Raw genomic sequence first — 17,445 nt, 5'->3', positions numbered from 1 at the left:
CCTCGTACATATGTCTGATAATTGTCAGATGGTTTTCAATCATCATTGATGATCGTTTTTTAATAACAGGTGAATGACTGAACACTGTACACACAGCATCACACAGGGGAGGACAAACTTTTCACCATAGAAATACACATTGGCCATTCCCAATTGGGGATTCATCAATCCACCATGCCAGATTGGTATAAAATGTCGGGGGAATGCTGTACACATATCACATTTTCTCCCGAGAACAGCAGGACTACGGGTGATTGTTATCAAATATCTGTACAAAACTTTAGGCTGACCCTGATTATGTGGCCTGTTGGAAGTGATCGTTTATAGTTTCTACCAGCCCAAGTGATTTCTGTTGAATTGCTTGTAAATGGGGAAACAAACATAGATAGCAACGTCTAGCCAACTGGACTCATTTGGCCTGATTTATTAAAGATAGATAGACTATCATGGGAAAACCTGGATGATCCACAAAAGCTGGAATGGATTTCCTCAAGATCATTTGCTATATGTTGGTAAATGGTAAAGGATTAGGTTGGTTGAGATCCATTCCAGGTTTGCTGGATCACCAATGTTCTTCAATGATAGTCTATCGTCATAATCTGACCATGTATTTGCAGTGTTGCTGGTTTTTGTATCTTGACTCTAAGTTTGTGGTGTGGAGCTTTAATCTCAGGTTTACCTATTCACATCAAAGTCTTGAATCTTTCAGTGTGTAGAAAATGCCCAATTCCAGTCCAGATACCCTACCTAAAGACTGCTTCAATACTATTCACCTAAGGCTACTATTAGGTTTTAGGCTACTGGTGCTACCTTTGGTATTTCTGTCTGACACAGGTGTAAAGGGCAAAGTTTCCAGATGTAACAACTTTTCAGGTAGATATCAAAGGTTCAGTTACTTTTGTGGGGGGTTCCACTCATTCATGACTTAAAGGAAACACTCCCTATATATAGTCTTATTTATTTTCAATACATTTTTATTAAACAACGTAAAAAAAAAAAGATAAAAAAGTTATAGCACTAAAGTTTACAATAAAAAATAACACCTCATAAATAGGGGGGGAGGGGGTAACCCAGGCGCGGTAGGGGTGGGGAAGCACTAGGCATAGTAAAAATTAGTAAGCTATAATGTCTGGGGACTGCACCTCTCAGATCTCCTAAACTATGGAGAAAGTTTGGTCAATGTTCAAGGTCTTGTAGTGCCAAAGCCAGGGCCCTCAAATTTTAGGAAACATCTCTATAGAATCATAAATACAATTTTTCTTTTTTCACCACGTACCAAATCACAACGTCATTTTACACCTCACTTGTGGGTATTGCGGTTTTCCACAATGAACTGAAGTAACATGGATAATAGTAACATTGATACAGGCTACAGGCTGCTGGATGGATATTAGGAAGGGCTTGCTTAGTGTCCTTGACAATGGGTCTATCAAAGATGGTATATACTAGTACACTGCGGACCAGAATTCACAGAATTAGGAGTACTTTTACCAAATATGAAAGAAAGGCTCTTGATAGCCCCAATAACAAATATAGAAAGCAGTAGGGACAAATTTGTAGAATGCAGCTATGCATCCAAATACCACCACATCAGCAGGTTATAGGTAACTTTAACAGCATTTGCATTGGATGAGCATTTAGTTCCTATACTTTGATTCCCATATTAGATTCCCATACTTTGGTCTGTGTCAGAATCAAGAGTTGACTACAGGTATCTCTCCAAAGGGGACACCTAGGAAGGAGCACTAGGAAAAGTACCAGAAGTCAGCCATCTATAAGATTCAGAAACAGACCCCTTTGCAATTGAGTAGCTATCACATAGATATTCAAAGGGGGCATGAGACAGTTCATTTTGGGCACTTTTAGTCCATTAGGACACAAAATGAAAAAATATTTCTGCATTGAAAAATTTGTCATGGATTCAAATGATCTCGGGCCCTGAAGGCCCATCATGTCATAGTCATGTTCTAGGGATCTTATGTTCCACTATTAAAAGCCAAGGGGTTTTTAAAATCCAGGAGGAAAGATGTGAAAGTAGAATGGGAATCAGGGAACATGTGGGGACATAAGGCCCAATCAAAAACTTATGGTGATCCGAAGGCTATGTAAAATTATTGGGTTGGTAGTATGTTTATGGCCCGAGGATAGCACCCAAAGCACCCCATCAACTGGAAGGGTGTAAACTTCCAAAACTTCAATTACAACCCATTGTGGGGTATCTGTGGTGATGCAAAATGCTGACGATTGGGCCAACTTATATCTGTGGATATCAAGGACTGAAAGCCCCCAGTCTTCCTTTTTAGGTGGAAGAGTGTGGTGCTAAGTATACCTCATCACACACAAGGATACAAGACTTCTCCAGAGCTGCCCCAACTCTCTGGAATGATCTTCCTCTTCCTATTTCGCTGGCTCTTACTTTCTGCTCATTTAAAAGAGCACTCAAAACCCAGTTTTCAAACTTGCCTACCCATCTTCCCCTGTCTCTTAAACCCTCACTGCTTGCCACCACTACATATCCCCCTCCTATTGTGTGTAAATTCCCCCACCTACTAGATTGTAAGCTCTTCGGGGCAGGGTCCTCTCCTCCTGTATCATTGTCCGTATTAGTCTGTCATTTGCAACCCCTTTTTATTGTACAGCGCTGTGTAATATGTTGGCGCTATATAAATCCTGTTTATTAATATTAATAATAATAATAATAATAATAATAATATTAATAATATTATTAGTGCATGGCTGTAAAAATATTGGGAGAAAATGAAAAGTGTACAGTTCCTTGGAATTTAGCTATGAGTCCTACCCAAGAAATCTCGTACCTTTTCCAGGACCCTAGAAGTGAACGTGCTTACGGAATTATGGAGGAATAGTTTCTTTAGCTTAATAGCTTTAAAAAGAGTGTCATACGAGGCAGTAATAATGACCCCCAGATACAGCATCTTGAGGAGCTCCCTTCGGAAAGGAAAGGATTGCTTATGTTGACAAACTAAAGTCCCTAGTAAATTGACATTCAGGGCCTGGTTAAGGATAAATAAAAAGGCCAAAGAGATGACTTAATGGCCCTGATTTATTAAAGTTCTCCAAGGCTGGAGAGAATACACTTTCATCAATGAAGGTGGGTGAAACAGAAAACCTGGAATGGATTTCCTAAAAGTCATTAGCTATTTGTTAGGAAATGTTTTCAATTATGGACTAGATCCATCCCAGGTTTGCTGGATCACCCAGCTTCACTGGTGAAAGTGTATTCTCTCCAGCCTTGGAGAACTTTGATAAATCAGGACCAATGAATCTAGCCCCTTTAGGAGTTTTGGGAGTGATACAATAAGAATGCATAACAGAAGAATGGCGGACAAGCAAAAGCTTATGGTATCTGGACAATTCTAGACCCCTAATATCTGGATTTATGTGGAATACTTGGCCAATGGTTCAATGTCCAGGACAAATCGAAGGTTAAAGTGGACAACCCTGTCTAGTGCCCTTGGATGTGCCAAAAAATTTAGAACGATAATAAAGTATTGCAGAAATGTTGAAACCCTGTCTCTCTAAGAAACAGTTTAGATATGGTGACAACATGGTATTAAAGACTGGATATCAAGTGCCATCAAAAAGGATGAATCAGTCAGGGGAAAGATCTGGTAGGGGAAGTGATATCACATCTATAGTAACCACAATGCTTGATGCATATCAATGCAAACGCACGATTGTCTGCTTTCACCTATCTTATCAGCCCTTGACATTGAACTGTTGGTCAAGCTTTCGCCCTCAATCCAGATATGAGGGGTCTAGAATTAGCTGGGTACCATCATAAGCCTTTGTGTTTCTGCAATACTTGGGTTATCACATTAGTACAGGTTTGCTTTACCGTTTTCTGAAGAATATATAGTATATTTAATCTAAACATATCATGAATTAGTTGAAATTAGGCTGCATGATTAGCACTTGCATTGTCAAATGGGTTGAGTTTGACATCTCTGCACTTGTTGTATAAGGACCTTTCGATCTGGTTGAGTTAGAAAATATTGAATCCATTCTATCAGCATGGCAGTTAGATAGTTTTTGCAAATGAAGCTATCAATAATGAGGGCCCCAATATCTCTCTCAACACAGATTTCCATCAATCATCTCTTAACCTATCTGCTTTTAAACTGGATTAGTATACTGATGTGTTAATTGTTTTTTTTTCTGAAGTAGTCCTTTGATGGCCTTTTTCACCTCTTGGTTCCTCAGGCTGTAGATAAGAGGATTCAGCATTGGAGTCACCATTGTGAAAAATGCAGAAGACACCTTTTCCTGTTCTTTGAGGTTACTAGAAGTTGGATGAAGATAAGTGCAATAAACGGAAACATAGAAGATGGTAACACACATAACATGCGAGGAACAGGTGCTAAATGCTTTCCTCCTGCCGGATGCAGAGTTTATCTTTAAAATAGAGGAAATAATGAGGACGTAGGAAGTCAGGATGATCATCATTGAACTTAGGCAACAAAAACACACAAAAAAAATAGTGACAATGGTGCAGGTGTGAGTTTCAGAACAAGAAAGTCGAATCAGTGGATGGATATCACAGTAGAAATGGTCTATGAGGTTAGCTTGACAGTAATCAAGACTGAAAAGACTGCTGGTCTGTGCAGCTGACTGTGTAAAGCCAACAAAGAACGAGAGGATGAGAAGACCAAGACATTTCTTCTTCGTCATTACTGAGATGTAGTGGAGAGGGTGACAGATAGCAACATATCGATCATACGCCATATCCGAGAGGACAAAGAGCTCCGAACTTACCAGTGCACAGAAGAAGTAGAACTGAAGGGCACAACCAATAAATGTGATTAATTTCCTCTCTGAAAGGAGATCAGACAACATTTTAGGTGTAATGACTGAAGAGTAGAAGAGGTCCACCATAGACAGAAAGCTCAAGAAGAAGTACATCGGAGTGTGGAAACTGGGTGCGATATGAACAATGGTCATCATACCAACATTTCCAAATATGCTCACCATGTAAACCATAAAAAAGAACATGAATAGGAAAGGGGTGAGCAGTTCATCCTCAGATAAACTTGAAAGCTTGAATATAGTTACTTGAGTCTTGTTCTTGAAGTTCATGGTGTTTTTGCTCTTAATATTTGGTAATGCCAACAGAATATCCAAAGATTATACCAACTGGTACCCTAAAGAAGATGTTTTTAGATTATTTCATTTTTGCAAAATATTATATTTAGAAATAGGAGGACATCATTGTTGGATCGTAGGATGTCATGTAGGATAGAAACCATTGCATCATTATCATCATCATAAAAAATGAAAAATGTATAAACCTTTAAATACAACAGCATCGGCCAATGGAAATGCGGACATAACATTTTTTACTTGTTACTATGATGGTGTCAGTTTAGAAGCCCTGTTAAACTTTCACAGTTATCTTTGTTCCCCTTAATGGGACACATCTTCTCTATTTGTTCCAGGACAAAAAAGTAATGGATAGTAAAATTTTAAGGTGTTACCAGCAAAGGAAAATAAAGAAAAATTTCAACAATAATTTAACAGAGTAATTTGTCATTCATGGTACCTTTGTGGGTATATTATATAGGCCCCTGTTCTGTATTTGAAAAACATGTCCAAGCTTTCTATATTTTCTCCATGCCCAATTTATTTTTAACTTCTTCTTAAATACATCACTGCCTGTCACCTTCATTTTTTATATTTTTTTACCCTCTCCTCTTTACATACTTTTGACCATACTGGGTCTGTATACTTATTCTTCATTTAGTTTCACCTTTTGCCATTTTTTTCCATATAATACACTGTAATCTACAAATTCCTAAAAGTAAACTAAAACTAACATAAACTAATTTAGGTGGTGAGGTTAAAGAATGTTTGGACTTTATGTTTATGTTATATACATAATTCCGTTTATAATACTTACCTGACGGAATTCCCGATGAGGCTGGTTTCATGTCCCCATTGCTCCCGTCTTTTCCTTTGCTTGGGTGGTCCTTGTTGGCTTCCAACTTCTGAACCCAATTCATTGATTTTGTTGTATAACCTGCTACAAGTAAGTTTACAAATATATGTGCAATGTTTTTGTGTTATGCAAAATGACTTCCTTGTCTTGAAAAAGCAGTGAAATAAGACTGCGAAATGCGTAGAGATTATGGACTAAAATTACCCAGTCTTTAAAAACTTTCATCATCAATTGAATCGAAAGCTAGCAGAGCATATCTCAAGTCCTTCTAATTTGGATGAAATATTTTAAGCAGGTTGCAACTTTTATTTAATGAATACAGTTGATCATTGTTCACTTATGTTTTGGTATTGTTAATGGATTGACATAAATATTAGGATTTTATTGATTATTTACTAAAAGGATTTAAAGCCAATTTAAATGCTACTCGTTGATACTTAGATGTAGACCCAATCATGTATTTTTAAATATGATAAAGAACAGAAGCATTTCATTTTTATTCTCTTACCTCTGTGTGATATAATTGTGTGATGCTAAGGCTCCATGCACCATTGTTTTTTATGTCTGGAGCTGGTTTTATAGACAACTCAATTATCCAGGCGAACATCTCACCCTTGCCCCAGGGATTTTTATAAAAATACATCTTAAAAAAATAGTAGATGATTTATTTTAGGGAATAAATAAAAAATAAAGAAAAATGTTTTTATATTACTATATTTTAATGAATAATGTGTATCTGGTTCCAAGACCACACATCTAATATATTGAAATTTACCAGTAGATATGGTGATTGAAAAATTGTACACTTCTTTGTTTACAAATTGGGCTCTATGTAAAAATTATTCTCTTTTCAGTTCGCTGATACAATTTGTTTCTTACATATTCATTTCCTATTGTGACAGATGTTCACTAGGCAGAAAAAGTCATTGGCCCTGATGTAATAAAGCTCCAAAGAAGGTGAGGATACACTCTTATCAGTAAAACTGGGTAATCCAGCAAACCTGGAATAATTTAAAGTCATTTGCTATTTGTTAGCAAATCGTTTCAATTCTGTACCAGATCCATTCCAGGTTTGCTGGATCACCCAGCTTCACTGATGAAAATGTTTCCTCTCCAGTCTTGGAGAGCTTTAATAAATCAGAGCCAATATGTTATAAATATCTATGGTATACCGGTAGTTGCTTGTTGGCTCTCATTATCCCCAGAGGTAACCCAGAGGACCTGAGACCCTTCTTCTCACCTATGTGTTCTAATTTTGATGCACTGTTTTCTATTGGAAAACTCTGTCTAGTAATTGAAATTGACTCCTAATATCTAATAGGATCATCCTTGATGTGTACAGCACATTTGTAACCTCTTACCTAGTTAAGTTGGCTTATCGCTCTAACATTTAATGTTTTCTGATAATAATTAAATATATATGTCAGAAATTACCCCTCCTCTTCTACCTCTTTCTTTTTATTGTTCTTTTTGCTGTGAGTAGGCAGAGAAATCACCCAGTCATGTGACTGCTTCATGGATGGTCCTTATATTTTGATGACAAGACAAAACACTTACAGAAGGGCCCAATTTTTTGGCTGGAAGCTTTACATATTACCATGTCCATTTTTATGTGCCCCTCTTTTTGTGTGGCTTCTATCCTAAGTGACAATGGCAGTGGTGGTAGCAGCTTCAGGCTTTTTATTTTATTTCTAGGCAAAGTATTGTTAGTTATATTGAGCATCGTTAATTTCAATATCTAGCCAGCAGGTGGGGCTGTAGTTTACTCTTCATACGTCTAGCTGTGTATCTGCTCAACAGAGCTCAATAGCTTAAAAAATATATATATGAAAAGTGGAATAATTCTGATCAGTATACAACTAGAAAAAAGATGGTGCATATGGTACTTGTCCAAGTATCCTTATCAAATACGAGGATCATAAAAATAAAGCAATGAGACCTGCATGAAGCAATGAGGACATCTAGTGGTGGAAAAGTACTGCAGGGGACAACTCTTGGTTGAAGTTGAACATTGTGGACAAATGATTAATATAACTTTATTAATATTTATGTAATGCAGACAATGTTGAATGTACTTTACAAAGCTCGTAGGTTGCACAGTGGCTCAGTAACTAGCACTCTGGCCTTTGCAGTGCTGGGTAACAGATTTGAATCTCAGCAAAGAGCCCACCTGCATGAAGTTTGCATGTTCTTTCCGTATTTGCATGGGTTTCCTCCAGGTACTCTGGTTTCCTCCCTCATTCAAAAAACCCCCAAGACACTAAAGATTTTGTTGCCAATCCCTTGTCTGGGTTCAAGAAACAAAAGTGATATTCACTGACATGAGTGAGAACCTCAAAAAAGAAGAGGGTTTAGTGGTAGTTCAATATTGTGTTTATTTAGAGAAAATAATAGTGTTGGTTGAATAGCTCACTATTTGATTTGACAGCTATTCGATCGAATAGTGAGAAATTCTCCGGGTGATCCAATGTATCGATGTATAAGTTTACATCGGAAAGGGGTTTGGCTCCTTTGGTCTGTTTGCCCTAACGGAGGAAAAAGTGTAGTGGTAGAAGTAAGTGACTGATAAATTATAAACACAAAACCAGGACTGTTATGGTATATTTGTATAAATTTTATCTATAATTGTAGATTTGATTTATTCCTGATGAAGCGGACCTAGATCCGAGAAACGTGTCTAACTTACCTACCCACTTACTAAAACCTACCCACAAAACAACAGACCAAATTTGTTGAATATCATTCTTGGTTTTTGTTATGCAAGCGGGTGTGGACCTACTGTGCCACGGACTGGGTATGCTCCGGAGGGGCGTGACTAAGCCGCTACCAGGTCTTCGCTAGAGCCTCTGATGGTGAGGATAGGCTTGGGCTGCGGGGTAGCTGCCAAGTGCCACTCCAGAGCAATCCCCAGGCCAGTGGCAGCTGACCACAGGAGTCAGGATACCCGGTGCAAGCACCGAGGGGCTTGCGTGGCCAAGAAGTCCAGAAACAAGGATCCAAGATCAGGTCAGGCGGCAATCAGGCAAAGTCCAAAAATGTAATCCGAGGTCAGGGTCAGGCAGCAAACAGGCAAAGTCCAAAAATGTAATCCGAGGTCAGGGTCAGGCAGCAAACAGGCAAAGTCCAAAAATGTAATCCGAGGTCAGGGTCAGGCAGCAAACAGGCAAAGTCCAAAAATGTAATCCGAGGTCAGGGTCAGGCAGCAAACAGGTAGAGTCCAAAAACGTAAGCAAAGTCCGGTACACAGCAAAGCAAAACAGAGAAAACACCTTAGCACTGAGAGTTACACAGGGTAAACCAGAGATTGCTCAGGCAACTTCCTGTAGTAGGAGGTGCCTTTAAATACTTGCAGGAAACCAGCCATAGGCTGTAGAAAACAGAGGGTGTGTATGTGTTACCTCATAGATTAGGAGACACACCTACGCCAGCTCAAACACCAGAGCAAGTCTCCAGCAGGAAGGAAACACAGGCATGGAACATAGGTAGTGGGTTACCTGAAAGATAGGACCCGGGGTCCGTGCCTGCGATTAGGAGCAGCGGTGCCGGCACGACCTGCAGTGCTAACAGTTTTATTGTTGTGTTTTTAATATGTGTAACTTCCATAAACCCATTAAAATCTCATGGTGACTGACAAAACCCAGGGGCATATGTGAAACTATTTTAATGAATTAGGAAAATTTGTCCTCAAAACATTTTTATATTGAGGTTCTTCTACACTCAAGGAGTGTGTACTGCTAGTCCCGAGACAGGCCCGGACAGTTTCGAATGCAGGGTGCAGGTGAACCAAAGCCCTGTTGGACTCAGGTAGCATGGTGACTCTAGTACATGCTAAAGTGGTTTGCGAGGTTACATCTGGGGGAAAACCTCTCATAACCACCTCGTGTAATGTGCATACATGGTGATACTAAGACCCAACCGTGCCAGTTCAGATCAGCACGAGCTGGGGTCGGTTGTTCACCGCGTGGGGGTGGTAAGAAACCTGATATGTGAGGTGATATTGGGGCGAGATTTTCCTTTGTTTTGAGACTTGTGAGGGGAGGGACAGAAAAAATCTGCCTAATAAGTTGGCAGAGGATGCTCTCTCTATCACTGTGCAGGGAAAGGTTTCGGTACAGCCCCACCAGGTGGGAAATGTTGATAGAGAAATTTCCCTAAAAGAAAAGTTGGGGGTTAATACTGATCCCGTGCCTTGCCAGTCCTCTGAGGTGAGGGGGCGGTGTTCCCATTCCAGGTTTTGGCTGGAGATGATGGGGGTTACCAGGTACTTACTGTACCGGGTTACCAGAATCCGTGAGCAGAGGGTTGAACAGTTCCTGGTACCCCAGCAGATTAGGAGGATAATTCTGGAGATGGCGTATAATGAGGTATTATGGGGTCACCTGGGGGCTGAAAAATGGAAGCTCTTATCAATGACCGTTTCTTCTGTCCAGGAATTAAGGAAGAAGTTAAACGGTTTTACTCTTCCTGCCCAACATGCCAGCTAACAGCGCCAATGGCACATTTCTGTAACCCCTTGGTGCCATTACCTATAATTGAAATTTTCTTTGAGAGGCATCAATACATCCTAGTGATTCTAGATTATGCAACTCACTATCCAGAAGTGATTCCTTCAAGAAAGATCTCGTCTAAGGCTATCGCTCGGGTATTGTTCAACATCTTCAACCAGACACGTTTCCTCCAGGTAATCCTCACAGACTAGGGTACTCCCTTTATGTCTAAGGTAATGGTGTATGTATGCAAGCTATTTAACATTAAACATTTGCTAACCTCTGTTACATGGCCTGGTAGAGAGGTTCAGTAAAACACTAAAATTAATGTTGAAAAGAATGGTACAAAAAGATGGGAAAAAGTTGGACTGTCTACTCCCAGCCGTTCTCTTCGCTATTCGAGAAGTTCCCCAGGCTTCCACAGGATTTTCCCCGTTTGAATTGGTATACGGGTGGTGGCCTAGGGGATTCCTCGATCTGGTGAAGGAAACATTAGAAAACGAGAACAGTTCCCATCAGAGTGTAGTGGAGTTTGTTTCCCAGTTACAGGAACGGATTGCCACGATCATGCCCTTGGTCAAGGAACATCTCCTGAGTGCCCAAGACACCCAAAGCTGAATGTACAATAGAGGCCAGGCTAAGACAATTACAAGTGGGTGACTGGGTGTTGATGCCCATGGTGGAAAGTTAATTCCTGGCCAGGTGGCAGGGGGCTTTTGAGGTGGTGAAAATGTTAGCAAAGTAAACTATAAGTTATACCAACCAGAAAACTGTGATTTTGCAATGACTTCTAGAAGTTAAATGAGATATCAAGGTTTGATGGTAACCTATGCCCCAGGTTAGATGAGTTATTAGAGAGATTAGGCCCATCGCGCTTTATCACCATGCTGGATTTGACCCGGGGGTATTTGGCAGATACCCTTGGCCAAAGAGGCCCGGGAGAAAACTGCTTTATCCACGCCGGGCGGACATTTCCACTATAAAAGGATGCCATTTGGCCACATTCCAACTGGTCATGGACAAGCTGTTACACCCCTATCACGCATATGCATCGGTCTATCCTGATGATATCGTAATTTTCAGCTGACTGAGAGACTCACCTGCTGAAGGCCCAGGCGGTGCTGGATAGTCTGGAAAAGGGGGGGTTCACAGTGAACCCCAAAAAAATGTGCAGTTGGTTTTGAGGAAGCAAAGGTTTTGAGGATACATTGTGGGTAGGGGATTGTTGAAACCTCAGGTGAACAAGGTGGAAGCATTTCAGAACTGGCTGCACCCCCACACCAAGAAACAAGTCCAAGCCTTTTTAGGGATCGTTCCCAATTTTTCAACCATAGCAGCCCCCCTTTCTGATCTGACCAAAGACCGCAAGTCAGTAATGATTAAATGTAATTGAAGAATTTGAAGAATTTGTGGTTCAAACTGATGCTTCGGACGTAGGATTGGGGACGATTCTGTTCCAGGTTAATAATGGAGAGGATCATCCCTTAGTTTTTCTGAGCAGGAAACTGACAGGGGCTGAAAAAAATTATGTGGTAGTAGAGCGGGAGCGCCTGGTGATCAAGTGGGCACTAGACTCTCTATTACCTTTTAGAGAGAAAATTCAGATTGATTTCTGACCACGCTCCTCTAGCTTGGACGAGGAGAAATAGGACAGCCAGTGCATGAGTAACAAGGTGGTTTCTCTCTCAACGGGAATTTAACTTCATGGTGGAACACCGACCTGGAAAGGCACACCAGAACATGGATGTCCTTTCTAGAATACATTGCCTCGGTGTTCAAAGTGCCTCCACCTCCTCCCAGTTGAGGCACATGGGGGGATCTTGGATGGAAGGTACATTTTTCCTTTAACCTAGTGTGTTGGGAAAGGAGTCACACACCAGGAGTTGCAGGAAGGGGGGAATTCCATAAAGGCTCCGATGTGCAAGAGGGAGGAGTAGTATTGTGGGAAGTAGCCTGCAAACAAGCTTGGTGGGAAATCACACTAAGAGGTGGTGTTGCTGTTAAAGGGGAAGCTGTTAATGCTGATTTGATTTCGTTTGATCTATTAACTGTGGGAACCCCAGAATGGGGACTGGACCCTCACGAGACACTTGTCTTGGATCCTTATCGTGGAGATGTTCTGATGGACTATGGACAATTACCCAACTGGGCTGAAGTAAGCCATTTTCTTTTTTGTTTATATCCCCTGGGTTGGTGAAAAGAAGCCATTTTGTTAATTACCCCAATAAAGGGTCGGGAGCATGCTGGCTGCGGTCTGAGCTAATCCCTAGACTTTACAGTATGTAAAAAATGTGTTTGTGTGTGTTTATATATATATATATATATATATATATTGTACATAGATACAGTACACAGCTTTAGACTTTAAGAAGCTGTTGTATTATTTTAGGAATCGGGAGATCAGAAGTACCCCTGGGGTCCGTGTAGTCACTGGTTAGCTATACTTTAGGGTACAGAATTATACTCTTTGGGATCTGTGTATACTATATAAGACTCATTCTTTTTATTCTTTAGAACTGAGATGTGCTGATTTCTAGTGCAAAGCCTATTTATCTTGAATAGAAATAACATTTTTTTTACAGGCTTTATTTTACTTTCTTATCCAAACCCAAAATTAATATATGAAATGTGCGTTGATTCATTTTTTAGGCCAAAAAGTCTCCTGTCTTAGTTACCATTGTTTGTTTTTGATCCTTGCAAATTTAGCTTGCTCCAGAATTATATCCAAATGCTAAACAACATCTCCAAATACGTTTTTTTTAATGCTGAGACTCCAATATTTCATCATTGTGGGCTTTGTCTTGATTCCAAAAATGATCCAAAATTACACCACTTCAAACACCTTGGATATAATTATTATTATTAAACAGGATTTATATAGCGCCAACATATTACGCAGCGCTGTACATTAAATAGGGATTGTAAATGACAGACAAATACAGACAGTGATACAGGAGGAGAGGACCCTGCCCCGAAGAACTTACAATCTAGTAGGTGGGGGAAATAATTTACATATAAAGATAAATATTTAGGCCATAGTTTCCAATCTTAGAAAACAAAATTCTTATTAAATCCATGTTGCTAAAATTCTTAAATATTTAGTAATTTTATCTGCTGGTTACATTGAATACATTTTTGTATCACCCTAATTAAAGCAGGCTTGTATACCATTTACTTTGCTCACTGTGTATCATACAATGGTCTTTAAATACAGCTTTTATTTTTTGGTATTCTTTAACTCATCTCAGTTTTTCCAATGTCCTGCAGCCTCTGTCTGCTTCTACAGGTACTTCAGTTATAGCTGCACAATAAAATTCTATTTTCTATTTTAAATTCTATTCTATTCTATTATATATAACATCTTTTTTTTTATAATCTTCTTTCTGAAATTGGGGACTCAATTTTTTTCTTTTATACTAAATTACACTTTATTAAACTTGTTAAAAAAAAAGATATTAGAGTCCAAATTAGCAGATCAGAAACAATTTTTTTCCTAATAAAGCAAATGGCAGCATGGTTGGCTCAGTGGCTGGCACTCATGTCTTTGCAGGGGTAGGTCCCAGGGTTTAAAATCTGCAATGGAAATCACCTAGAATTCAGCTAACAATCATTGTATGTAGATTTCCAAGCATTTCTAAACATTTCCTAAAAATTATTTATTTCTTACCCTACCATATACTGTAGTATCATGCAGTGATAACAAGGTAGCTTGTTTTAATTATGCCTTTACGAAGACCCTTTAAGCCTAACTCTAAGGTGATGACACAACTACACTTGCAGTGGGTCTCCCACTGTTGAATGCTCATTTTTGGGAACACTAAAAAGTATTTTTACTTATCTCTCGTTCTCCCAGCATCTTGAGCTCTTCTCTTCCCCTCTATACTCAGAGTTATACGTGGGCCCTTGGTGCCTTACTGTACGTAATGATGTAAGAGGGCTGTGACCATTGGACATAATGCTGATGAAAAGAGGCTTCAGAAGAAGAAATTTGGAGGATAGAGGTAGGAAAAAAGACTTTTTATTGTTCCCCAAGACAAAAATGAGCATTTACCCTAGACGTATAGGGAGATATCATATGTTTGCCTTTTTTTTGTTAGATTTTTTTGGATAGAGTATTATTTTAGTATTATTTTTAGTATTATTTGCTGTCAAGTTTATAATAACCCATGAAGATCTTATCACAGTGTTTCTCCATAATAATATGTTTCCTGTCTTTAGTCTGTGTTATGGCACTTTTATACTTTCTGGTTGGATGACCGCATTCATCCAACCAATTGCTGGTCATCGGCTTCTTTTTCTTTCCTTTTTTCACTGAGTTGGTTCTTCACTTTACACATGACCAAAATGATAGTTTTCAGGTAGTCATTTAGGCCTCTGGTATAAGGTTGGGCTTTATAAAAACAGGGTGTAACTAGAAATTAGTAAAGCTTTCAACAAAACTTTGAATGGGACCATTAGTAAAAAAAATGTGACTAAGGAGAATTGACAATTGCCCAAACTGCTGCATCAAGGGTTGCCATTCCCCTGTCCCCGGTCCTGTGGTGTCCCTCACTATATTAGTTACACAGCTACACACACTAACACACTATAAATAAAACACTCATTTACTTAAGTTAGTTTTGGATCCCTCATATCAGGTAGTATATATGTAAGGCTGTATTACCTCCAGCTGTGTCACCCTCCCTCTCCCCTCTCTCTTATGATGGCCATAGCTTCCTCTAGCTGCCAGCCCTATTTCCCATTTTGTTCACCAGGGGCAGGGATATATCCAGCTAACCTGGTCAATCAAAGTCATTCAGCTTCCATCATGGCCAAGCACAATATGCCTGTTGTGAGCTGGTAATCAAAGTGCAGGGGAATGTGGGGCAATGGTGGCACGGTGGCACCTAACCCCTCTCTGGGCCCAGATACAACTAAAGGGGTGCGAGCTAAACCTTGGTTAAACAATTAACTTGCAATAAGACATTTTCAAGAACCAATTTATCACTTTTATATTGCTTTATAATTCAATTCACTATTTGACAATTTAGAATACAATAAAAGGACAAAGTAATATTTAACCTTTGATAGCTAAGCCATTCAAATGTCTAACCTAGATTACCATAAATCTTTGACCAGGTATAAAGTACAGGCATACAGAGCATTCAGATTGTTCTTTCCAGGCTAGGTTATCAAGCTTTGACACTGGAAGATAATGACATTGCCCTCTTAGGATCACCTTATGATTCCTACTGGCATGTGAGGCAGAAAATCATAGTAATGGTCAATGTGTTGGGGTGGAACCCATTAGAGTAATAAAGGCTGTTGCAAGCCTTTACCCTTTAACTATAAATTATTTTTGGTAAGAAATTTCTGATTACTGTAAGACATCTTTTTTCTAGTGTAATCTTTATAGCTAATGTGTAATCCTCATGTATACTATAGAATAAATCAATAGGATTATAAATGAGTTTTATCTTCATTGTTTCAGAACAAAAAACACTCATGATTCTCAAAAACAAGACACAAGTTACTGTGTTTGAGTTTTCTGGTCTATCAGATGATAAAGAACTTGCCCCATTCCTCTTCATGTTCTTTTTATTGGTTTACATGGTGACTGTATATGGAAATGTTGGCATGATGGCCATGGTTTATTTCTCGTCCAGCCTTCACACTCCAATGTACTTCTTCTTGAGCTACCTGTCTATAGTGGACCTCTTCTACTCTTCAGTCATTACTCCTAAAATGTTGGCTGACCTTCTATCTAATAAAAAATCAATTACATTTATTGGATGCGCCCTTCAGTTCTACTTCTTTGCTGCACTGGTGGGTACCGAGGTCTTCGTCCTCTCCATCATGGCGTACGACCGATATGTTGCCATCTGCCACCCTCTCCACTATATCCTAATAATGACAAAGAAGAAATGTCTTTTTCTTGTCCTCTTTACGTTCTCTGTTGGATTTCTCCAGTCAGTTGCACAGACCAGCAGTCTATTCAGTCTGGAATTCTGTGAATCCAACCTCATAGACCATTTCTACTGCGACATTCCTCCATTGATCAGATTGTCTTGTTCTGACACCCATATCTGCAATATCGTCACCCTTTTCTTTGTGTGTCTTTGTAGCCTGAGTTCACTGACCACCATCCTGGTTTCCTACACGCTCATCGTTTCTTCTATCGTACGGATAACCTCTGCCGCTGGAAGGAAAAAGGCATTTAGCACCTGCTCCTCTCATCTCATGTGTGCTACCATTTTTTATGTTACCGTTTACCTAACTTACTTACCTCCATCCAGCAGCTCCCTTAAGAAGCAAGAAATGGTGGCCTCTGTCTTCTACACAGTGGTGACTCCAATGCTAAATCCTCTTATTTACAGTTTGAGGAACCAAGAGGTAAAAAAGGTTATTATAAGATTGGTGCAGAAAGATCATCATTAACAATTTAGTGTGATATTGATTCTTTGAGATTTGTGATACTGATCCAATGTTGTCTTACCTAGTCCAAGATGCATTTTAAAGTAATAAATGAAACAGAGTTCTTCCAAACATTTAGGCCCTGATTTATTAAAGCTCTTCAAGGCTGGAGAGGAAACAATTTCATCAGTGAAACTAGGTGATCTAGCAAAGTTGGTATGGATTTCCTAGTCATTAGCTATTTGATAGCAAATGTTTTTAATTTTGGACCAGTGTATCCTCTCCAGCCTTGGAGAGCTTTGGAGAGCCTTAAAGTAAAGATCCCCCCAAAATCATGATTTTGAGAGCTGAGATACAGTCTTTTATATACAACAACTACAAAAAAATTGTATGATGGAGAATTAGATGAGATTTATTGTATTTGAATGGAAAGGTAACAGAATTGGGGTAAAATTTACAAAAACTAATAACAAAGTATCAAATGTAAAGGTGAAAAGTAGCAAAAAGAAAGGTTGAATACAGACCAACATGTCATATGTTGAGCACATAGTAATTCAGAACAGTCAAAAACAATAGAAATGGTATCTTAGTTATCATGCAATAATGCAA

General features: G+C 39.2%; 2 protein-coding genes across 2 annotated transcripts; one reads left to right on the top strand and one right to left on the bottom strand.

Moving 5' to 3' along the window:
* Nucleotides 1–4,137: 4,137 nt before the first annotated feature.
* LOC140322115 (olfactory receptor 5AR1-like) lies at nucleotides 4,138–5,097 on the bottom strand. Its single transcript, XM_072398740.1, has one exon. It carries the CDS (start codon nucleotides 5,095–5,097, stop codon nucleotides 4,138–4,140), a length of 960 nt encoding a protein of 319 aa, XP_072254841.1.
* Nucleotides 5,098–15,927: 10,830 nt separating this feature from the next.
* Nucleotides 15,928–16,860, top strand: LOC140322109 (olfactory receptor 5AP2-like). Its single transcript, XM_072398736.1, has one exon. It carries the CDS (start codon nucleotides 15,928–15,930, stop codon nucleotides 16,858–16,860), a length of 933 nt encoding a protein of 310 aa, XP_072254837.1.
* The last annotated feature ends 585 nt before the right edge of the window (nucleotides 16,861–17,445 follow it).

The sequence above is a fragment of the Pyxicephalus adspersus genome, chromosome 2, assembly GCF_032062135.1.
Source record: "Pyxicephalus adspersus chromosome 2, UCB_Pads_2.0, whole genome shotgun sequence".
Taxonomy (NCBI): Eukaryota; Metazoa; Chordata; class Amphibia; order Anura; family Pyxicephalidae; genus Pyxicephalus; species Pyxicephalus adspersus.
This window is presented reverse-complemented; position numbering and strand designations above follow the sequence as displayed.